This window comes from Mesitornis unicolor, unplaced genomic scaffold, assembly GCF_000695765.1.
Source record: "Mesitornis unicolor isolate BGI_N332 unplaced genomic scaffold, ASM69576v1 scaffold2518, whole genome shotgun sequence".
In the NCBI taxonomy this organism is placed as follows: Eukaryota; Metazoa; Chordata; class Aves; order Mesitornithiformes; family Mesitornithidae; genus Mesitornis; species Mesitornis unicolor.
In genome coordinates, this window is record NW_010199595.1 from 36,341 (window position 1) to 61,906 (window position 25,566).

Sequence of the window (25,566 nt, forward strand, 5' to 3'; positions counted from 1 at the left end):
GATAATGAAAATCCATGCTTCCATGAAGACAGGGAACGCTTTTCCCACAATGTTTAAGCAAACTACTAATTATCTACTTCAAATAAAACAAATCCTTCCTGTTGGAGCAATGCCACTCCTAACTCCTTGTGCTGCGGTGTCTCCACTTCCTCGGAAGCATCCAGCCTCAGCACTGGCAGAGATGGGGCGCACTGGAGGAAGGGACGACTCTCTGCTTTGGTAAGGCAATTTCTGAGTTTCCCAGTCGCAGCGTTCACAGCTATTTATAGTCTGAAGTGCAATTGTTGGCAGCAATATAGATGACATAAGGAAAAGAATCCACTGTTCTAACACACACATCTGCAGCAGAGCTTTTACCCACTGTGCGTCAAGAACTAAATGAAGCTGACTTGCAGAAAAATGGAAACAGAATAGGCAAAGTTCATGTGCACCGCTTCTGACAGCTGAGTTGTCACACTACCTGACACAACGTAATTTTCAGTTCTGAAAGCTGTCCCTACTATTTTTGCTTATCTCAGAACTGCTCATTTTTGATGAGTGTTTGTCCAAAGATCATAAGTACATCATAGGATCATCGTAAGATGCATTACAGCACTCATCATAAAGATTCACATAGTGAGCAGATGCATCAAGAACTCTAACAGGCTCTAATTTCACAGGATATTTGGAAAATTTGTGCAATGCACCAAGTCTCCTCCATTTCAAGAATGCTGTGAATACATTGTAACTTTTAATAAAATACCTGAAGAATTAGAAATAGGAGGAATTACAGAAGGGGTAAGATGACATGGTATGACAAGTTTTATAAGCTGAAGCATGACCACACAATAAACAGGTTTTATTTTCTTCAGAAAAACATCAGCTTGTTTTGACTAAGCCAACCTGTGTGCAGAGTGATAATTTCAGGTATCTGTAATATGTCCAATAAAAAGAGGGAGACTTACCTTCTGAGGGTAGTAAAGTGCAGACTGTTATCTGGAGATGTAAGTGTATGTTCTAGATGGAGAGCGGGTCTCATTCTGGGCACTGGGTGGCACATTTAAGAAGTCCCAAATCAGAATTGTATCGTCATGGGAACTACTAATGATCTGAAATTCATCAAACTGGAGTCTAAAGACGCGTCCTGAATGTTCCTGTGAGCGAGGCACAAGCAGTTAGCAAGGCAAGAAGAGGATAAGAATTCATTGCATTTGCACTCACTTGTATCTAGACACAGAACAGTGCATTCAAACGCTGGGGTGCTGGTGAGACAACCCTTAGTTACAATTACACCCAGGTTTAAGAAAACCCAACTTTGTAAGTAAGCTTTTTTTCAGCAGAACACAGGGTCTCCAAATCCAGTGCTTATAAACCCTGAGCCTCCCCTAGAGGGGCCAGCTCCAGAGGCTGAGGTTATTAAAGACAAAAGCAGCCCATCAATCACGAAGCAGCAATTTAGAAGACTGGCTGGCACTGACAGTCTGCCAGGGCTCCTTCTCCTACAGAACATTTTCATTCAACACTGCTGCTAACTCCATTTTTGTACAGTGCTAATACACCACATCACAGCTTCATCTCGGACATGCTGCTGAAAGGATCGTTATAGCACGCTTCTTAGCCAAGATGAATGTGTTTAAACACTGCCATAAGAATGGGAGGTGGAGGAGCACATGCTCAGTCAGCTCTTTCTAGAAATCTCAGAATGGCACGAAGAGGACCAAAACAGGTTCTCCTCTGTGTCCTGCTTAGCCATTTTTAAGAAATTCAAAAGGAGCACACTATCTTTATCAGAGAACTAACCAAAGCTGTATAACTGATCTCCAAACCATAACCTCAGCTGCAGTATAGCCAGAAGGGAAAGAATCCACTTTTTCAGTAAAACTAAACAAAATGCATTCATATGCAATAAAATAAGAGTTAAATCTCATCTCTATGCAAAGACTACTGAAAAGGAAGAAAAATGAGAAGCGTTCTTGCCCAAGTAAGCACTTCTTCAGGTGTCGGAAAGGCCAAGCGCATGAACAGGCCAGTGACCACCACACACAGACAGTAACTTTGGGTTGCTGCTAGCTTGTCAAACTGATTCCTGAAGTAGGTTTCGTACACTTTTCAGTGAAAAGAAAAACAAACTCATTTCTCCATTTTATTTTGAACTATGTCTACTGTCATAAACCAAAACCCTCATTACAAAGAAAAATATAACTTAAGCAACAGCTTAAATCTGCCATCTTCATTCTATTCAACCCCATTCCCTCTTCACATCGCTTCCTTCTAAACTGAAGGGTTTGCAGAAAGGCTTGGGGAAGGCCCACAGGATTCCTCCCCGCTTTTTAGTAAGAGGAAACTTAAACCCAGCACTACAATGATAACAAACTCGTTTCTCCATTTTATTTTGAACTACGTCTACTGTCATAAACCAAAAATCCTCATTACAAAGAAAAATATAACTTAAGCAACAGCTTAAATCTGCCATCTTCATTCTATTCAACCCCATTCCCTCTTCACATCGCTTCCTTCTAAACTGAAGGGTTTGCAGAAAGGCTTGGGGAAGGCCCACAGGATTCCTCCCCGCTTTTTAGTAAGAGGAAACTTAAACCCAGCACTACAATGATTCAGGGAACACATCAATAACTAGAACTACTTGATACAGTGTCACAATGATTTCTTTAAGAGTATCTGAGAATCACAAACTAGAAAAGCTTGATCTTTCTTTTAAGGTCAAATCCAAATCATGCAGGATATAAAAATATATAAGTTTTTCTTTATTCTTCGAATAAGCAGCAGTCTAGGCTTTATAAAACATCCTGAGTTTTTCACCTACTCTGCTATAATGTAATAAAATACCTCTCACTTACAAATGAGGGATTTCAGATAACCCCAAATGAATTAATCTTACATACCACTAACGTACGCAAGCATAATGTACTTGCTGGGGCACGAGGGTCAAGAGCAGCTTGCAAGTCCCAAACTTTAATTTTCCTATAAAGTAAAATAAGATGATCATTATGAAAGCATCATTTCAAGTATAAGCACAGAAGAAACATCTAAAGCAATGGAAAGCAGGCCAGAATTCCCCTACAGCTAGTTTATCAGAATGAAGCAAAATGTCCACCTTAGGGTCTACCTTCACTAAAATACCAGTGCTATATCTTGTAAAATGCTATCTGTTTTATATATCTTTTTGGCAGCAAATAAAGTGATGTCTTTGTGACGGACCAGGCGGGTTGGTTATATGAAAGACAAATTGACTGTGTGTGCACAAGCCATTTTTGAACTGCAGGATCTTGAAATAAACTGCACTGCTGATGAGGTGCAAAGTTCCAAAGGGAATTAAGCTGGGACTGCCAACTCCAGTGAGACACTAAACCCAAATAAAAGGCTAGAGACAAACACAGTTCAAAAATTGTTCTCAATAACTCTACTGTTCACTTCAAGTATAAATCAGGCAAAGAAAGAAATGGAGAATTTGGGCACGGGTGCGAGCTGTCCTGAATCCACTGCGCACTGAAAATACCAGGGCAAGTAAGTGCTAACAGTGGGGCTCCTGCCTCCAACCTATCAGAGATGGTCACTGAAGGGTTCTGAGAGCCCCATATGATGTATTTATGCTCACGATTAACATTTTTAGTGCTGCTTTCTTATAAAAATAGAAAGTCTAAACTACTCTAAGCACACAGGACCTGGCAAGGAGCAACTCCTGAGGGAAGAAACAAAGGTGGCTGTCACTTCAGCCAAACAAAAGTTTACCCTCTAGGAACAGTCACACTTGAGTGAAGACTATTCCAGAGCGTGCTAAAGTGCCCCAGAAAAGCAGTTTCCTGGCTACTTAAAACTGCTGCGTTGAAATGCTCAAATGGCAGCCATTCAGTGGAGTATCAATGCATTAGTCAAATTGGAAGAGAACCCTTACATGAGAGAACAAAGCCCCAGTGGCTTTCATAAGATGCTTTGCTAAGAAAAGCAACGTTTTGTGGAAATTGCTTTCAAAAACATACCCATCATAGGCTCCACTAACAATCCTCTTATTGTCGAACCTGATGCATCGAACCAGTTCTTCGTGGCCTTCTAATACTCTTAAACAGGCACCGCATTCAATGTCCCATAACCTTAAGAAAACAGAGCAAAAAATCTTTACTGCTTCAGGTCCAGCACTACCCCTTAGCTGCACATGCAGCTATTTAAGCATGCTACTGAATGGCTTTCTGTGGAAGATACCACATAATTTGCTAAAACAGGCAGCTGGTAGAACTGTCAGATGTTCCCTGCATGCAATTCAGACTTAAATTTGTGTTGCAGATACAGTGTATCGAAATTAATCTAGTAATTCAAAATTACATACAAGTAAAGGTTTGATATCTCTTAAATGATCTTGGGAAAATTTAATGTATTTTTTTATATTCTGCATAAACCAGTGATTAGAAGTTACAAAGTAATCAAGAAAAGTGGTGACCAATGTCTTACTCGTCTCTCCAAGCAGAAGACAAGGTGATGAACTACACAAATAGATAAGAAGTTTTGGTTACCTTCAACATAAATCTCAGTGTTCCATTTTTTCACAGGGATAAGTTTACTCTCACACCATTGAATGGAGTTTCAGTCACACATCATCTGCTTCAAGAGCAAGCCACACCAAAGATGTTTTGCATGTGCAGCCCAGCATCAAAACTCAGAGGAAATCCTATTTCCACACGTGCAAAAGTTCACTGTTACATACCGACTGCAGCTTGCTGGCACCCACCTAATGGTATTGTCTGAAGATCCACTGACAACCAGTCGATCCCTGTACTGGAGGCACGCAATGCCACGCTTGTGCCCGTTTAGAGTACGAACAAACTCACACGTACTTGTACTCCAGACCTGCAAAACATGAGACAAAACACTCCCCTGAGAATTACACCCGAACAAGGTTTTTGAATTTCAAAAGAAACCATTACGAATTTATAAAAAGAAGAGGTCTGACCTTTTCTGGACTGTGGGAATGAAAACTCGCATGGTATTTTCACAGGCAAAGGTACCTGGCATTAATAGCAGACTGGTGCTACAGGGGGCTACTGACGATAAGAGTCACGGGCATTGCAATTGCACATCCAGTCAATGAAAAGTTTGCAGAGGGTTATATATAAAATATTTAGAAGTGGTGGAGACTGCCCCAAATGATTTAGAAAACCTGATTACACCTGAATCTTGATAAACTAGTAATCATTTTAAAAGTAGAAGTTATCCTACACAGAAAAATCCCACAATTTTTTACCAAAGAAATTGCTAGCAGTCTACTAGTAAGAGAAGGCCTATAAAAGTTTGGCGGCTGCTTCTTTCTGAACATTAAATGATTCAATCAACTTTGCCCATTTTTAATGTACTGTAATTGAAGTTGTAACATGGAGAATCCAGTGGCTCATTTTCTAACAGAGTGCTGCAGCACCTCTGGCAGATATTTGGACATTAAACTGCCAAGAGCTTTTTGGCACAGTTTAAGGTAGCTCTGGTTCTAGAGAGGGAAGGGTGGAAACGCCTTTGTTATACACTTTGGGTAACTCAAATCTTCTGGTATGTAATAGCCTTTCAAATACAGCCTCTTAATTCTTCAAACATAGCAAAGTCTGGTTGAGCTGCTGGGAAGGTGTGGTGAGGAAAGGCAACTGTTGATAAATTTCATGTCTGGAACAGAGCTGCCAATTTAAATAAAAAATACCACTTAGAAAAAGGCACAAAATGCACCACGTTTAACAAACAATCCTATCTCAAGACTAGAGTTCAAACACCAAATAGGCTTTACTTTTTTTGCAATTGTACAACAGAAGCCACAAAAACGTTACGAGCCTAGTTCTGCGCATAAAGACAGCAGCAGCAAGCAAAAGAACATAGCTCGCCAAACGGGAAAGAGAAAGGCACGGAACTGCTTATGAACCCCTTGGCTACTCGGAGTTGAATGACACTCTGAAGCTTTTCTGGCTTGGTAGGTGCACAGGCCTGGATCAGAGCTCTGCCAACTTACTTTAATGGTCCTGTCACCCGATGCTGACACAATATACTTGTCATCGAAGTCTACCACGTTAACGGCAGCACGATGGCCAACTAAGACACGGCGCAGGGTGATGTCAGTAGGTGATGCCATATCCCAGACAGCAATTGATCTGTCCTTTGAGCATGTCACCATTAAGCCGTTACTGAACCTCAGATGAAGCACTGCCTCGTTGTGATGAATCAACGTGTTCAGAACTTCACCTGTATTTACATCCCAAACTCTGCAAGAGAAAAGAATTTTATTTCAAATGAAGGATGGTGGTTATGCATGGTATAAAGCGTAAACAAGCACACATCTGCTACTGTCACTAATGGAGAGTCTCTGCTTGCTTAACACCTCTTAGGACTTGGGGAAAGCAGGAAGTTAGGTGCTGGGAAAGTATCCTAGTTCATGTCTCAAGCTCAGATGCAACAATTAACAACTGGGCCAGGAAATACCTAAGCTGAGACCACTGCTGCTTAACAAATAACTCTTTCCAGGATGACTAATACCTGTATGATGTATAAATTGATGGAACAGAACAAAAACAAATACTATCCAATACGGAGTGGATCTTTTTCAATTTTACACTGTTCATTCAGATTTCACACACGCCAGTAGCAATTGGGATTTAACATCCTCCAGGGCTACCTACCAACTTAAATGCAGTGAAAATCACTATTTATAGTACCTGGAGGGTGTTCTGGTAAGTTCTTAACTTTTCAAAACTTTTCTGGAGATTGACATTAGTGTGCCAGGAGGACACAAGGCCCTTCCACTGAACTGCACCTGAGTACATACTATATTGGACATCTACTGACCATTGAAATAATACAAGCATTTAAACCCAGTATCATCAAACTGCAGTCAGACAACTGCTCCATATATATCAAACAGCCTTTCATTAATAGTCATAATTAAGCAATGTCTGACATCTCCTAGGTCGTACAAGAAACCCTAAATGAGGAAATTATTGCACAGTACACAATCAGCCTATATCTCGAATCTTACGGGTCATGTTCCTTCAAAATTCTTAGCGCTACAGAAATGAGACAAAAATTTGGAAAAAAAAAATACCAAATGTGATGCTTTGCCAAGTGTATCTTAGTTTTGGAATAACAGTATCACATTTATATTACAGATATTTTCTGATATTTGGGATATTAATATAAGTATTCTCAGTACTGATACTCAATTTTTGTGCAAAAACTTAACACCCACCTCACTGTAGAATCTGAAGATCCAGTTACAATGACTCTCTCGTCATACTGCAGACAAAGAACTGAGCCGGTATGTCCTGTTAATACTTTCAGACATTCCAAGCTTGTTTTGTCCCAGATCTGTTAAAAACGAGAAGTACAAATGGCCTCTCAAGAACACGGATCTGAGACTTGAACACTGCTGCAACAGAGAAGGAAGGAAAAGAAACGGAGACAGCAGGAAGAGTCCCCGAGCAGTTAGCCTGTCCCATCAGCAGTCCTGTCCTCTCTTTTAGCTGAAGAAAGTCTCCTTGATGCAAGTTTTTGACAGAACAGTGAAAAAAACTATTATCACAAAAAGATAAAACCTGTTTTGTGAAAGGAAACACCACGGATCATCAATCTCCTGGCTGGCAGTCCCCAGAGTTTCTAGAGCAAAGCGCACGTGAGAACTTCATAAGGCTACAGAAGACATCCCATCCTCAAACTCTGCACAGGTAAATACTCTCCCATAAAGAGACAAGAAAAATCACCCAGAAGACACAAGTAGCTACCTTTCCAAGGCAGAATTACCCATTTATCACTATGAAAGAGACTGTAAAAAAAGTTTACCTTAATGGAGTTATCTCGTAGGCCACTAATAATCTTTTCATCATCATACTGTAAACAGTAGACACCTTTGCTGTTCTCAGAGCGGCACTGAATCCTCTGCAAATTATGTCGCCCACATCGCCAGTTAGATTCTATAGTCTAGCAAGAGGGGAAACAACCAGGAGTTAGGCACAAGGCTGCATGCTTGAGCACGACTACTCCAGCACATACACAGCAATCTTTACACTTTCACACGTGTCATCCTTAAGTTTGAGTTATATAAAACCTGAATGTATCTTTTCTCCCATCCCAATAAAAATACACAACATACAATGAATTAGAATTGGGACTTCTATAATTTGCCATGACCAAAGCTGTGTTTAGTGGTGACAATCATGGTCAAGAAACCTTAATGAGAATTTCCAAAGGAGTCATTAGAGATTTCAGAACAATTTAGTTACCCCCTCATATTTACATGACCATCTAACAAAAGCAGCAAAGATTAAACCAGGAGCCTAAATGTTCAGCCTCACTTGAGTAACCAGCATCACAAAACTGCTGAGTCCAACAGGGAGGTTACGGGAGTTCTTGGACCTTTCCTCCCCCTACTCAGTATTTTCACCTATCAACATCTTAGAAAGGGATTTTGAGATATGAAAGCCTTTGCTAAACACCTTAAGGCCTGATAAAAGTAAAACTGAACAGGGATTGTAAGATTTCAAATAATTCAACCTTACTTTTTTTTCCCTTCCTTAAAAATCTGTGGAAGTGCAATTCTCAACATTTTCACTCTGAGAAGTATTTTCAAGGAAAGAGACCTGACACCTTAAAAAGTTGCAGACTATTTAATAGCAGAACCAGGACGATTTCCATGTTTTAATCAGCTTTATAACTTGTAAGATAACCAACACCAGTTTCAAAGAAATGTGGGATTTTGGATAGGAAGTTCACAACAACAAACACTGGAGAATGCATGACAGGACTCCAGGCCAACCCCTGCCATACCCTGACAGGCTGGCATGCTTTCTGTCTTCAAGTGCAGGCATCAGAACAGGCCATTTATTCAGCTATTTCCCTGGTTTCCCTTCAGGTACTGCATGGAAACCCGAGGAAAAGCTGAATGACTGTCAGTTTGTCTGGAAAAGTGTGTTTATAACCAAATCCACACTTCCAAAGCTATAGCAGGCACCTCCGCAGCTCCTCCAAGACTGACAAACAACTGAAATGCTTATTAAAGACAGACATAGTGCAACTATGAGGTCCCAATTCTAGAAAACACGTCTGCTCCAAGGGAAAACGAACCTACTGCTTTTTTTTCCATGCATTTGCTCCTTCAATTGTCTCCCATTATGCAATTTGAGGAGAATTAGACATAGTCCTAATACAAACCTGACGTGTCACAGGAATTTTTATAAATCATAAGAACCAAGAGATGCTTCTAGAGGAGCACGCTGACAAATTATTCATCCCCTCTCATTCTCTTCCAGTTTGGTGGGGAAGCTAATGCAATTAAGATAGCACGTCATCTGTCAGTTCGGGATCGGCTTTTCTGGCCAGCTAGAGCACTGCTGATTGTCAGACTGGGAACCAGCCCTAAAACCTTCAAATCTGACACTGCGCTGGTTCAGCCATGGACTCCTGCCTTCAAGGCAGCTGACTGCTCATTTTGCTTCTTGCTCAACATGGTATAGAGGTGTCGAGGAGGAAGGACAGGCAAATCTAAAGCTTTATCTGAAGATTTCTCATCTGTGCTAGGAGGGCAGAACTGCAACTCATTAAGTCCTCCACCATCTATAGAGGTGACCCTCAGAAACAGGAAAGGGTTTTGGACATTAATAGCATGAACCAATATAATTACAGATCTGAAGGCAAGGTATTTAAAAATGCAATACTAACACTGAAGACACAGGAGATAAAACATGACAGATTAGTTACCCAATTTAAATAGTTCTAGAAACCATGTATGCTCAGACATTCTGCTCTAAGAAGTCTAAGGGTGAGCTTCCCTAAAGCAGTGTTCTTGGCAAGGTCTGCAATAAGCAGCTGTGCGTAACACGTGCTGAACTGGTGCCGAGTGTTCAAACAGCATTCGAGCACTTTCACACTTTAGCTTCCTGCAACACCGATTATTGATAGCTACAGAATACATTAAGAACATCACAGATCAGAAATTCTGCTTGAAGTCCTTTCCTAAACAAAACAGCAGTCAGTAAAAGCATGCTCACCAGACATTCAGGACACTTGCTGGCTTAATTCTTAGAAGTTCACTAGAGGAAGCTACATAATGAGCTCCCCGTAAGAAAAGGCTGGCTTCAAATAAAAGAAACTAAAGTATTATTTATATCGATGTGAAGGCACGATAAAGCAGTAAGTCATACGCAGGTGTACATTTTAATTCTGTGAATAGATGTCATTTCATTTAGACATTATACGGTGTGGCTACTGTGGGAAAATACTTCATGTTTTTCGAGAACTTGTAAAATCCCCTTACACTGCGTAAATTTTCAATATGCTGGGAAAGTAGCCACAATACACAGAGAATACACAGCAGCATTTCAATTGGCAACAGAGTGAAAACAGATGTGTACGTATAGAGAAATAACATTATTTTAGATGACTAAATACAGCTGAGTGGGTGGGCAACCTGGAGGACCCTCTGAAAAGGAACACGTTTAATACAATACTGGCAACCACATTAAAGCTTCTTGCTGTAGGAAATTTCTGGTTGTTACTGAATAGTGCAGTCAGTAAAAGTCTTCATCTGCAACCTCCTTCCAGGAGATATCTTAATAAACCCTGTACACACTAAGTAGGGGCATGCACGTACACAGGGAGAGGAAGAAATTGCTGTGTTTTATGGATTGTTACAAGCATCAGGGAGGCTGAAGAGACCCATGGTTTATTTGCATATTTACAGTACTAAACGTAATACTAACATACACAACACTGTATTTTATACACATCTCCCTCAAAGTCTCCGAGATAACTGCCTCTCAACTTCGTTTTCACAATTAAAAGCAAGATGGTGCAGAACACTATCTCCTTAGTTCACACACACAGGACAAAAAAGTTCCTCACGCTTTTCTGAAAGCTCAGTAAAGCAACAGCAGCAACTCGCTGACAAATGCTACATAACCAACAAAATCTGGACGTACAAGGGGTAGAAGACCAAGCACAAAGCCAAAGCATCTGCCACAGCAGGAGAGCTATTTGGCAGCTGAAGAAATGCATAAACGAATAAAAAAGGCATTTAGAGAGAAAGAACACACAGTAAATAGTCCAAGATGCAGAGGTAGAGCCAAGCCTTGACTATGCCAGAGTATGTTCAATGGTACAAAGATGCACAGTAAAAAAGATGCAATTCACCTGGATTAACAGTTGGAACATTAATTATACATTGGAAGTCTTAAGGATAATCTAGTAGGAACAGGGTTCTTTTCCCCATTTGATAACATACAGTGTGTTCAGCTCTTTGGCTAAAAAAGGCATTTTTATCCTTGTGAATGTTATTACAGAGTAAGTGGGTTTATCTTAATCCCATAAACCATGGGGTTTCTATTCCCTCCAAATACCCAATTCTCCTATAGGACAAATGGGGCAGAACAAAAAGGAACATACACATTTGTTAACGTACATAGGGATTTCTCCTGAAGCATTAAGCATTTACACCAGGGACAGTAAAAATCCAAACCCTAGTTCTTCAGATGCTTTCTTCTAAAAGAAAGAAAATCTTTCCTGACGCTGGCAGAATAAATGCAAAAGCAAATGAACTCATGTTGTCAGGTGGAGAGGGCTTAATATTTCATTCATTATGAAGTTAACAAGGTTTGATAAGAAAAAACCAAAATGACAGCTTGGCCTTGGCACCATGTTCCCTGCATCTTTCCTCTTCCAGACTCTGAAGATGCTACAACCATTAGGGGGAAAACAAAAAGCATCACGCTCTTGAAGAAGGATACGGATTCCCTAAAGCCTGGCTTTAGTCTGGAATTTACTGTTGGGTCTCCAAGCTGCTGTTAGGGAGGGCCAAAGAGCTTTTGTAGTCTCTACATCAGCCTGAAGACAAAAGCCTACATAATGCTTATTACCCAGAAGGCTTGAACTGGTCCTCAAGAGGAATCTGCAGAGAGCGAGCTGTCCTGTCATTACCACAACAGTATAAACCACAAGATTTCTGACCACACAGGGACGACTGCCTCACAGCAACAGATGACAAAATGTGCCAGCAGCAAAGCCTCCTTCCAAAGCAGCCCACAGAGGGATAAATCCCTGCAAATAAAGAGCACCACCATTCTTCCTGTGAGTGTCATCACTTCTAAAAACCACTGTGAAGGAGCTAAATGCTGGCGGTAGGCATGTAGCAGCGAAGACAGCAAAACACTGAAAGATCACAGGAACTGGATCAGCACTGGGGTGCGTATTGTGCATGGACAGCAACAAAATCCGCACGCCAAAGCAGTATGGTAGAAAATGTACTTGCACTGTATCCAGCATCTCCTTCATAAAACACCTCCTCCTCAGACCAGCTGCATAACGGGAAGTGACAAACAAGAAAATTATGTGGTCAGTAAGGTCTGCAGAGCTCACACCTCAACGGAGTGGCTGAAGAGTTTGGCTGCAGGCATGATATACTCCATTACACATTCACTGAGACTTGAACATACTGTCACCTGAGCCAGCAACATGTCTTTGGAAGTGCGCCATGGGAAATACAGATGTCTGTGCCAACATCTGGAACAGAAATTGGCACTTCTGGTAGAAGAGAGAACACCAAGTGCTATAAACCATCCACCACTGCATCTTACCATTTATTATCCTGCTTTTACCATTAAGCATATTGCTTTTCTCTATTAATTCTCTTACCCTATTCCACGAAAAAGCTGAACCAACATGATTCGTGCTACAGGACTTAGAAGAGCAACTAGATTTTGGTTTTACTCTCAAAATGCTTTGAAACGTAGAAGGCAGCAGCTATACAACTGGGAGCTGCATGACACTGTGTCCCTCATATGAGAGCTGTCAGTGTTTAAGTTAAAATTTATACACTACTGATCTGAAAATGAGGGTATTACTGCTCATCAAAAGAATTTCCACTTTCCACTACCAAGAATTCTTTGTATTTTAGATTATTCATGGTTAAAGCTAAGTGAAAGTCTAGAGGAAAACAAAAAGTTAAATGGAAGAAACTGTTACCATGTTACACTGGAGGAGGTAGCAAGCAGCAACATCATAAACAAATGCAAGGAAGTAAACCTAAGCAAAGAATAATTCAAAAGAGTGATCAACTGATTTTTGGTATTTACCCCATTTCGTGCAAACAGAAGAGTCAAGTAAGAACAAAAATCACCTTCATGAAGAATAACTGAAGCACAAATAACACGTAAGAGAAATGGGGATTCACTATACCCCACTAAACATATAACATATGCTAATTTTTATACATATGTATGTATATGTCCATGCTTAAAGTTCAGCATGCATTTGTTAAATGCAAGCAGAAAGACCCATTTTCACCAAAAAAAAGTGGAGGAGGAAACTTGCAGTAACTGACAAGAGGGCTTCTGGCTCGATGTCTAAAAATCGCAGGATACTCAGGCTGTTTGGAAGGACAGCCTGGAATTAAAGCGAGGCCAAAAAGCAAGGAGTGTTCTACCGAGAGCCACTCCATGGCTGAACACTCCATGGGCCTTCAGATCAGTCTGGGGTAAAACAGCACTTTTAGTACGAACTCCAAGACCACAAGAAAAGCCGTAAACAGTGAAGTCCAAAAATCTAAACAACTCTAGAGAAAGGAATGGGAAGCTTTTCCTAGCAAGAGTTACAATTAAATCATGATTTCTTGGCAGGGCTGGAGACCTAAAAATTAAGCTCCCAATGTTTACAGCTGCTTAGATAAGATCCAAATGTGGACAATATAAATTGATGAAGTGTTGTCTCTTTCTGCATGTGATTGATCCAATATGTATGAAGCTGCTCAAAGGTCCACCAAGTAAAACCATTCCTTAGTCTTGCTGCAGCTTTGCTGAATCTTTCTTAAAGCCACATTTATAAAGAACAGATTGACCTTATGATATTGAGCAAGATAAATCTGAAGAGTGGAATATGCCAATGTCTTAAAGAGGAGAAGACTCCCAGAAATGGCACTGAAGGCCACTGACAAACAACGAATATAGGAAATCACTCTGGGAGAAAGCTGGCAGTGTAATACTGACCATTTCATCAAGTGTGAAGAACAGACAGCACATACTCTCAGTGTCAAAAAGGTGTTACACACCATACAGCTCAGGCAAATCAGATAAAAGAGGCAACATAAACTGAAGTTTCAGACCTACAGAGCAGTAATTTTCAGCATTAGGACAATCTTACAGCTTGGGATGGTGGCTGATTTATTTAAGACCACATCACAGAGGCAGGACATGAGTGGCTGATTACTCCCACAGAAATGAAGCATAGCTGCATCACATCCCCGCACTCTGCCCCATGCATCTGTTACTGGATGCTGCTAGGGACAGGATGCCGTGCCAGACCATCTTTGATCTGACCGGTTCGCTTGTTCTGTTTCCCCAGGGAGGGAGTAAAGAATCCCCTCACCTCCTGCTCAGGAGAACCTGTAACAAGAGGATGCAGATGAACACAGCAGCCCCTCTTCCCGGAAAGGTCCATTTTCTCTTCCAAGCACCTCCAAAAGCACAAGATCTCAAAACAGATCCAAGAGCAGCATCTGATGAAGAAAAGCTTTTCCATCTCTGCAGCCGCAGTGACCACAGCAACACCCATGGATGGCCTTGCTAGTTTTTTCTTAAAGGATCCCCATTTCCACCAACTTCCATTAATTAGGTCTAATCGAATTAAGAGATAAGAAAATGTCAAGCTTTCAGGTTACAGATGCAACATCAAAATATACTAACTTTAAATGGGCTCCTGCTCACACCAAAGCGATAGAGAAGTACTGCTACCTGGAGAGGAGATCTTAAAAACACAAGCCAACAGCCATGACAACAGAGAGAGGTCCTCTGTGGCACTTCAACAACACATGCACCTGGACTATACACAACACCCGACAAAAAACAATGCTGCTGAAAAGGTAAGTTATTGAACCTTTTATTTGTTATCGGAGACAATAACTAAGTTTATGCATAACACCACAAAAAGATGAAGGTATATTTAAGCAGGTACTTATCACACCCTATCAGAGCATAGGGGAACTCCAAGTACTCAAACTGCAACAACGAATGAGAAACCTGCAGAAGAAACAGGACGGCCTTTTATGCCTGCTCGTGGAAAAAGTCAGCGTGATGCAGGCACAGTGAACGAGAGCCGAGACAAGGATCTGCCCCATGCTAGAGGCATCTGAAAGGAGTCTTCTGCCCTGCTCAGATGTGACAGTGGAAACCTGTGCTGTGCACCACAACTTTGTCCCTGCCGCTCAAAAGCCTCTCCTTTCCTTGGCCAGCCTCATTTTGAAGAAACGTTTTTTGGAAAGAGCCTGTGGAGTAGAGATGTCAAAGGCTGGCTGAAAAAATTTCTAGGCATACAATGCTGACCAGGTTCTCCCCACACACGCACATAAAATTTCTCCAGCAGTGTAATTAGAGCAGTACTAAACAAACCCATTTCCTCAGAAAATTGTACGCTGCAACTGTCATAAAGAAAGATCTGCTGGCAGTGACCTGGAGAGCTGATTTTTATCCCCTTTTCAAATCTTCCCAAGGCTTTAAAATTTCAGTTCTAGTCCTAAAATCGGAACTTTCTGGAAATTCTGAAGAATACATGATGTTTATCTGATGGTCTGGCACCAAATTCTCCTAAAGTCTTCAGCAAAATCACATTTTTAATTCTCATCTTAATTAAGTGGACATACGTCTCCACAGAAACAAGATGCGGGCACTTGCCACGTGCCTAAAGAGAAGGGGAACATTTATGAAATAAGTCTTCTCAAACTCATCGCAGAAATAGATACTTATGGTAATCCTGAGGGGAAAACAGAATAGTTGGCCAAGCTTCACAAATAATATGGAAAAAATCCAGGGACTTGGGGTTCTGGAATCAGCAGTATTAAACTTCCCAGCCTGGCAACGTGCCGATTAACACAACCCCATCAGAAGAGCTGACCCTCCCCACACCACTTTGGGACTGCACCCGGGCACAGGGTACCCCACACCAACCAGATCATCTCCACAAACAAGGCCTTGCAAACCGAGGTTCAAGTTTTCTAGGATAAGCCCCAAATGAGGTTTCCCCTTTAAAAAGCCTCCTAAAGCTTGGCAATTCAACAACTGACTTGGAGACATTCAAAATTACTGGACCACCTCTTGTGAAATGAAACCTAATTAAATATTTGGCTTCACAGTGGAGGTGGAGAGTAACTACCTTTCCAAGAATTTGGTTTCAGATCTCTACATGTCCTCTTATTTTCAAATCCAATGATTTCAGAAGTGACATGATGTTCCTAAAATGTGCTTGGCATTAAATAAACAGATATTGGCACTAATAAATTTTCAGAGAAGCAAAGAAACCTCACTTTGCCAAATCAGTGCCTGTATTACCTTGCAGCTGACAACACTTTGTGGTTGCGTGGACTTTTGACCCAAACTGCAAATAGAGCCCAAGGGAAAGAATTCAGATTTGCTATTTATCATCCCTCATTCTTCCTTCCAATTGTTAATTCAGGTTTTGGATTCCTTTTCAAGTTCTGTCAGTCAATCCAAAGGAGAGAGTGCATTCTCCTTTGAGCTTATCTCTACCCACAACCCAATTTAGAACCAGCTGCAGTAAGTCAATAAGTCTTATCATTAGAAACAGTCTAGCAGAATTCAGTTAATCTTCGTGCTCCACCGGTAAAATACTGAATGACAAGAGTTTTGTGTTACATCAAATATATTTCACTGTATTAAAAAATCAAGTCCTTTGGACACAAGATAAACGTCTTATAAATATATAATTACATAAACACTAGTATGGTAGCCTTTGGCTCATCACTAAATCCCTAAACTATGACCCTCTGACAGTAACAGGAAGATCTTAGTAAAGGTTCAGTCAAATATTTGAAGAAAAAACATTTTGGTATTCAGAGATACTAAATTCTTCATCACAGCTGAGATGAAAGTCTTATTTAAGAGCTTCTGCACATTGCTTTGAAAAATGAAGGAATGGGAAAAATACGAAACTGAGGGAAAACACAACTTCAGGCTTAAAAACAGAGTAAGGGGAAGAAAAAGTTAAGTGCTCCAAATCTTGTAGCTAGGTTTTGTTGTTATTGTTACTCACCATCGACATTTTTAAACAGGGTTAAAAGCTTCTTTTGACAGTCCTTTAGGGAAGTAATTTGTGAAAAGTGCTTTAAAGGGTGATTTATTAGAAAAATTGTAATAGGCTTTTGGAAGTGGAAAAATTATTAGACCTTTGACTATTAGCAGAAACACTAACCCCACTCTAGGTTGGCAACATGGCAACAGTATTTCAGACAGCTTGAAGGAAATATTTAAACAGGGAAAAATTTTACATGGGTTAATACCCTCATCCTATTGCCTTCACCCCATAGTTCAGCAATTTCAAAGAACCAGGAGTGGGAAATGCACTGCGTGTATAAACTAAGCAGTGATGATTCTCGAAGTAGCCATTAGTTTTCAAAGAGAGACTTCACCACTCCTGAAGACTGGACAAGGATGCATTTGTTTCCTGAATTTGGGCAAACACAGGCGTCCACTTACTTTTGCTAAAGTGAAGTCCAGAAGCAAGAGCCCACAGCTGACAGGTCTCGCCTCCTTTCAGCTTTACTGCTCTCCCAAAGCATCCACGGATCATGGACAGCGTTGAGGTTAATTGTCAGTACCTTAAATTCTACCCTAAGTAATTGACAATCAGTAAAGACCAAAGGGTTTTCCACAGGTTTACAAACAAGCGTGTAATGGAAAGTACAGAACTACAGGATATTATCCCTGAACAGCCCTAATTTTGCTTCTCTATTCCTGCCTCCCTCTAGCGGAGTTTGAGACACACAGGAGTTCCCCCGTGTGCCCCAGTAATATTGAACATCGTTAAAGATACAAGCATTAGATAGAAACTACAGAAACCGTACGTAAAAGTAGCTGGATTGCCAGGCAGTTTGGAATGGGCAGAAACCATGGCAACAGCTTACAGCTTACTCTGCGCACACAGCAGAGAAGACAACCCTGTTCCCACGCTCATTACTCACGTCACTATTTTTAAGTACCAGTGGCATGGCTTGTTTTACGTACGGCACCTTCTGCCATTCCAGCTCCATCTCAAAGCTTGACCCAGGACAACCCCTTACTCTGTATATTCTACATTTACCACATCACCCACCTGAGCATTATATGATGAAAAATAAACAATTATGAGTTAAAACTCTGAAAGAAAGTTAGGATTCAAACGACCATTATAAAATGGTGTTTCTTGACTTCCAAACACTGATGCATTTTCTATCCATATTGAACACGGGTCCTTACTTTTCAGGCAGTGCAAACTTTTCACCTGTCTGACGGTTTAGTATAATTACTGTTATCTTAATGAAATCTATTTTTTCAAGAAACATGTTCATTACTATGATATATTTTTTGTAGCATACCTGTTCCTCATACCCAGATATTTAGAGAATTTTTACACTTAACAGATTACCAACAAGCAAAGACTGAGGGTTTTGGTTTTTTCCTGCTTATTTCATACTAGCAAAAGCTGGCCAATACAGGAGCTCCATTTCTGTGCATTGTACCAGCACATCTACAGCAACAAATAATGGAAGTATTAAATACCAGCTTGTGACAGTTCAAAGGCTGAATGGCCTCAAAACATCTCTAGGAAACACTCTCACCTCTAATAAGAATGCCTGTACAAATGTTCCACTTACACCTAAACAAATGAGTTTCAGAAAAATAACTTTAAAAATCTGAGACATCCTAATGCTGGAGTCCTTCACTGTTCTACACAATCTCAAAGGTCATAATTTTACCCATTTTTTTACTGTACAGTGCCAGAATTCTGGAGAAAGCAAGACAATATCACTGTCATTCCTTGCAGAGAGCGGACATCTCCCTTCAAGTAATAAAATGTGTATCATTCAGTTCACAAGTAAATATCACATTTGATCTTATTTTGCCTAGGCTACATTTCATGCTTAGTTCTTTATCTTTGAATGTTTACAAACTGTGTAGCAAAGGTTATAAATAAATACCTATGTTTTCCAGCAGATACATTTCACAGATAGGTTAAGAGATCTGAATAATTTTGTTTACAGAGCACCAAGAGACACAAACTCACATTTGCCATAGCAGAATGATTCCACTAGTTCACGTCTGTCTTAAACAGTGTGTTTCCACACTAATGAATTTGAGACAAATAATTTCACATCCATCGCATAGCTGAGATAAATCCACTACAGTCTGTGGTGTAACTTAAACAGTTTTGTGGGGGGTACACAGCAAACCGAGTAAGACAGATTTCTGCTGGTAGGGAGAATACCAGGATGATCCTGATGTATCAGAAATATTTTGAAATAAATGAGCAAGCCCAACTTTGTAACTTTAAACAAGATAAGCAAAATTTTTATATTAAAGAAAAGAACAGTCATTTCTACAGTCTTTTTACCACCAATACCCCCAACTGTGTTTATCACTGTAGGACTGATTTTTCCCAAACCACTCAAGGAGGAGAAAAGAATCCCATACCCTGAAGAAAGCTGTATTTGCAACAGTGACTGCTTTATAGAAGTAGTTACTAAATGAGCAGCCTTTTAAATGACAGGTGCTGGAGGCATGGACTCTCAGATCACTTTCTAAGTGAGCATCACCAGTGTACTAGAACGTTCAGCAATACGTAGAATCACAGAATCGCTCGGTTGGAAAAGACCTCTGTGATCATCACGTCCAACCGCTCCTGTCTACCCCCTAAACCATATCCTTAAGTACCTCGTCTACCCGCTTTTTAAACACATCCAGGGATGGTGACTCCACCACCTCCCTGGGCAGCCTGTGCCAGCTTCTGACGACCCTCTCAGTAAAGAACTTCCTCCTTAGCTCTGACCTGAACCTCCCTTGGCACAGCTTGGTGCCGCTTCCCCTTGTTCTATCCCCTATCACCTGGGAGAAGAGACCAGCACCCACCTCTCTACAGCCTCCCTTGAGGTAGTAACTGTAGACCTGTCTTGGTTTCCTAAAATAGGTATTTTATTAAAATCCATAGTTTCAGAAGAGTTCAAAAACAATCTTTAAAAATGCAAAAAAGATGGTGTCAGCACTTAAAGTAAACACATTAACGCACATACCGCCACAGTAAGGTGCTGAGGCTACTTTTTACATTGTCTGAAGCGCCAGAGCTCACAAAGTAGTAGTGACACAGACACATGAAATGCTTCATTGCCCCAACATCCACAATCTTTGAAACACTGCAATAGGCAACATTACTTCTGCAGATATGACATATCAGAAAATGTACCTCTATATCCTGTATTATTTTGGGGTATAAGGACCTGTAAAAGGAATTCGGAGGGCCATCCGTAGGTCTGTTTTTAAACAGGTACTGATCCCTAGAAGAAAGAATCAGAAACATATTTTTCAATTTACCACAAAGAATCCAAACTTTAAAGGAATTCAAAATCTGCACAGAACAAAATCTTATGACATATTCTCACAGAATACTCGTAAGGATTTTCAGTCCTGTCTTTACAACCCTTATGACTTTACAATTTGACAGCTTTACGCCTTGCATTTTCTTAGGCACACCACTAGAGAGCACAGACAGGCAGGTTTCTGAAGCAGAACACGCCATCTCTTCAGATACTCACAAAGGACAGAACTCCACTGCCACAAACATAAATGGTTTTTCTCTGAGAGAAGCTTCTGCAGCCCAATCATTTTACATTTTAAGCAGAAGAAGGTTTAATTGGGCACATTTCACTCCAGAAAAAGCCTTGCAAAATACATTGTTCTAGTTTTTGTGAATTCCACGTGTCAGTTCTCCCTGCAAAACTGAAATTACCAATTTGCAGACAGACTTAATGGAAGAAAGCAAGTGTTGAAAGAACCGGTGCACAAAAGGCCAGAGGACAAAGCCAAAGCAGAAATGGGAGCTGACGGCTTTCACCGCAGCCACCCCCACTGGCCCGTGGCACAGATAAGGATCTCAGTGATACCAATGTACTACAAAAATGCTTTTTGGCAGTGCTCCCAGTTAGAGAAGTTTGTGAAGAACACTGTAAAAGATGAACTGTCAAGGTACTTACCAACCCCTTCTTTCCGACAGTCCCTTCCATAGTGGATCTGTGCGTACCATTCTTTCAATCAGTTTCTTCCATAGCATTCCCTCAGAGATGACTCTCTGCCATTCCTTACACACCAGCTCTGCTGCACAGAGTGATCTGGCATCCAGATAGGAAAGGATGTTTTCTGCTATGTGATCTAGGCCTTGCTCTACAAAGAGATAAAGGCAATCAAAACATCAATCACTTTAAACTACTAAAGTTTTACTAAAGTAAACTACTACAAGTTTTGCAATACATTCAGAGAAAGCCAACACAGCTTTAAGAGACTGGAGCAACGGGATAATTAAATTACCAGATGTAGAAGCATCAGTTACAAATTAATCCAAACAGGTACACCAAAATATCTCTAATTCTTTCCTCCTCTCCTGCCTACTGGACCGTTCCATTTCTACAGAGTAAGCAAGAGTACCAACCTAAATTCAGCACAGTACACAATCAGCAGAAAACATTTTGCTTCTGGTCACAGGACTCATAGAAACAAATACAGACACATCCAGTAGAAGCATGAGCAAAGATCCTGCAAAAAACTTCCATGCATCAAATGCAACACCATCGTTTCTATTTAAGCTCTTTCCATAACCTGTAGGTGCCAAGTCCATTCCTCAATTTTGTTCAGGACTCTGGTGGCAGAACATACGCCAGAACACACCACGCACTGCAGCCTGGTATAGGAAGTGGAAATCAATGAGAGTGAGTTCGGCAGTAATTAATTAATTGCAAATGGCGCTTTAACACCCAAGGCAGTCATCCCAATTCACGGCTTACCATCACTAGACTCCATACTCAGACTAAGTATTACTGAATGACTTATACCAGAGGCTGGGGGGCTTGAAGCTTCTCTTCAGCTAAAGGAAAATCCAAGACGGTAAGTTTTTTTCAATCAACTCCACGTTGAGTAAATCTGACTGTAACATTCAGCACAGCATTTATTTTGGGGCCAATGGATGCAATTGTTCCTATTATGAAAATCAGCTACGAAACCTCACGATGAGCAGAAGTCCAGTAACTCTCAAAGAAGAAGCAACAACTCAGCTTCTGCACTGTAAATTCCAGTGCAAAGGAAACTCAGTTGAGCTGCACAAAGATTTCCTGACGTATTTACAAGAGGCACACGAACAGATATTACCTTAGCATCTTTCCTGCATCTACTGCTCTCTCACCCTTGGGTCACATCCCTCCTACGGCAGACAGTGATGTGTGAGTTCGCATGCTGCTGGTTTGACGACATCAGCTTTACTGGGTCACAGCAGGAGTACAGCAATGTACCACAAGAGAACCCCCAAGTACCACAACATTACCCCAGACAAAAGCCCTTGGGCAGTACACAGACATCCCAGAAACATCTATCTGGGCAACTCTCATGCTCTCATCTCCCCTGCAGCATAAGGTCAACAAGCACTAGTTATCAAGTGGACTGGGGAAACACCGCCTTTCATCACCACGATCCCAGCTCCCAGAAGCAGCTTGTTAACCCCTGTTATCTCACGGCAGGGTCAGATTCACGTATTCAACACACTCAACTCGACAGCAGAAGTTCAAATATACCAGAATTGGGGTCCTGCCCATTGATCCAGGTCTATGTAAGGCAATGTGCCATGATATTTCATAAATATCCATTATCACTTATCCAAAAGCACCAGGTAATTAAGCTGAAGCTGGCAGAAAGAATAAGCACATCCAGAAAGATGCTGAATACGCTAAGCTGCCACCACAGACCTATCAAGACACAAAACAGGAGGAACGTTACATGCATTCGGTCATGGTCTTTGCCTAGATCTTCTCCTGATGAGGCTGTTAGATTTTAAAACGTGGTTGTAGTTCAGTAAAGGTACCCACATAGAAACCATTCAGATTACATACTCACACTACATGTAAAATAGCAATCAAACTTTTCTTGTCCATATTCCAACTACAGTACCATTGGTCCCACACACACACACAAAAATCATCACGGGTAAGTCTGTTACTTATTTCAAAGGACCGGCAATTTTGCTTTCCCCAAACCTCCACTAAATCAGAGCTCTAGAATAACTTCGTTTTTGTGAAGGACCTATGCCAGTTGGCCAAGCACAAATAAAATCCTTTAAACTAGGAGATGGCGATCTTTTTAATTTTCCACTTCATCTCATGACAGCCTACTTCAGGCTTCAAACAGTCCCGAAAAATCAAAGAAATTACTGTTAATTTTAAAGAACTAAGAAACTGTGCTCATACAGTCCTCCGCAGCATGCGAAATTCAGCATGGCCTTTGTAAAAACAAGCAGCAGTAGAAAAGAGAAACCAATCCGTGTAGTTGAACAGCATTTGTTCATTTGTTCTACGTAATTTAGAGAACAACTTTAAAGAATCGTGAAAGCTCCTACAACGTAAATTTGGTTTATACAAATCTTTCAACGCCAGAAATAATAAGAGATTCCAATAACTGAAGTGTAACAAGGCCCTAATATCTGGTGGGTCTCAAATCTAACCACTTCCAAACCAGAGAATCTCTCCTAACCATACAATGTCTCAGAGCAGCTTTAAGCTGCACCACCTCCTGCATCAGCATTTTGGGCAATTCAATGTATTATAAGAGTGGTCTTGCAGTCTGCCACATCTCAGTCTTTCGAGTAGATAACAACTTGGACATTCTAAACACTCTTTACTTGAGATACATTTATCTTACTCTGATGTTATGTGATTTGAAACAGTCCTCAAGGTTTTTCCAGAAAATGTAATAATTGCAAGGTCATTTCCAAGAGTTAGTTGAAAATCATGAATCCTTGGGTATCGAGAGGACAAACTAATTCATTACGCAAAGTGGAGGACACAGTTGGACAAAAATACAGAGAACAAGCAGGTCTGCTGAGCAAACATTGCTCCGATTTTGAAGGCCGGAGGACACACACCATGTTTTAATGGGAACAGATCTCCATTTCAGCCTTCAGTACAAAACAGTCATGTTCACCAACATGAGATCAGCCGATACAGACCAGGTAACCGTCTCGTACACCTCTAACACTGCAGTCACACAACACAGTCCCCTACATATTTTTGCAGCACAGAGCACATTATGTTTTGAAGAGGAAGGATTTTCTACATAAATATTGCAAAGGAAACAGTGTGAAGGGTATGGCAACCAACAAGGATGCTGTCCAGTTCTCCCCACGTAAGAGACATTTTTAATCAAGGTTGAGATGTATAATTTTGCCTAATTAGCATAACTTAGTAAAACAACTATCACACACGCATACCAACGTTCTCAGAAGGGAGAAACTGTACTGCTCGACTAAGGGCGCTAAAGCAGACCATAACTCTGCAGTTATTTCACCCATGAACTTAAAGAAAGATTACAGGACAAAGTAGCCACGCTGGCACTTGGACATGTCGCTAACAATTTGCCTGCAGCTTTGAGCAACTTTTGAAATGTAAAAATCATGAACACATCAGATGTAAAATTAACTCCCAAGGGAGAAATTCACATGCAGAAGTTGTCCAAATAGAAGACAAATAGAAGATGGTCAAATGATGCTCACGCACAAAACAATTCTTTAAAAGCTGATCTGCTACTGCCATCTCCTGGCAACAAACTAAATTATCCTATCCCAAAAAATACACGAGAACTCTGAGCAGCTGTAAAATTATGGATAACCAATCTCACAAAAAGACGACACATCCTTGGAATTCACCAGGTGCAAAGCTCTGTGGGTCCCTGCTGATGTTCGTTTTGGTATCTTACCCCTACTCTAACATACCTGTATCTTCCAGAAGACACTGAACAGGTCGGCTTGGAAGTGGAACTCGAAACGCTTTGCAGAGTTAGCACTACTGCATCACTTGCTTTTTGATAGCAGGCAAGTGGTTTTGAACCAAGTACAAACATTTTAGGAGTGTGACGTGCAGCATAAAGCATATTCCATTATTAGAGATCCATGTGTTGCATTTTAAAACCTTAGTGTGAGTAAGAATGTACACATCATTTAAGTAATTTCAGGAGAATTTGATTGAGGTTAATATTCTGAGACTGTTAAAAAGTATTTGGATGACAGTCAAGACGGCAGACAGAACACACCAGGACCTCCTTTGTATCCTAACGCCTTTTAGCATCAGGCAAACATAGTAGTGCTGTGGTTTTATGACTGCCTATTTAGAAATGGATGTGATGCCTGATTAATACAACGTGTGTATTCATCAACTTATGTTCAATTGCTTTGAGTTTTCTTTTCCTTGTGAAATCCCGTTTTTCAAAAAGACGGCTATCCAGGCTAAACACAGTTGCACAGAGCTGATTAAGAAAAACTGTACACAACAAAGCTGAAACATTTTACAACTGTTCAGTCTCTCACACAACTGTGTTTGGAAGAGCAAGAGTGATCCTCTGAAAAACAGCTGTGAAAAATCTGGACCCAAAGCCACCCCTCATGCTTCAAGTCTGGAAACACAACCTGAATGACTAAGGTATCACTGACAATTCATTGAAAAGCTAAGTCCTTCTTGGAGAGATCAATGCTGACATTTCTGGCTGTCGATAAGATGAT

The 25,566-nt window shown here is 40.7% G+C and overlaps 1 protein-coding gene across 1 annotated transcript in view; it reads right to left on the minus strand.

Annotated features, from left to right (window-relative positions):
- The window catches only part of FBXW11 (F-box and WD repeat domain containing 11), a 35,343-nt gene that overhangs the window by 4,282 nt on the left and 5,495 nt on the right, over nucleotides 1-25,566 (minus strand). The window contains exons 3-11 of the mRNA XM_010189483.1: nucleotides 21,011-21,197; nucleotides 20,224-20,314; nucleotides 7,795-7,932; nucleotides 7,205-7,323; nucleotides 5,975-6,224; nucleotides 4,718-4,836; nucleotides 3,975-4,085; nucleotides 2,880-2,958; nucleotides 945-1,133 (exon numbers count right to left, since the gene is read on the minus strand). Coding sequence (XP_010187785.1) covers nucleotides 972-1,133; nucleotides 2,880-2,958; nucleotides 3,975-4,085; nucleotides 4,718-4,836; nucleotides 5,975-6,224; nucleotides 7,205-7,323; nucleotides 7,795-7,932; nucleotides 20,224-20,314; nucleotides 21,011-21,197 — 1,256 coding nt within the window. The 3' untranslated portion in view covers nucleotides 945-971. The remainder of the gene's footprint in view (nucleotides 1-944; nucleotides 1,134-2,879; nucleotides 2,959-3,974; nucleotides 4,086-4,717; nucleotides 4,837-5,974; nucleotides 6,225-7,204; nucleotides 7,324-7,794; nucleotides 7,933-20,223; nucleotides 20,315-21,010; nucleotides 21,198-25,566) is intronic.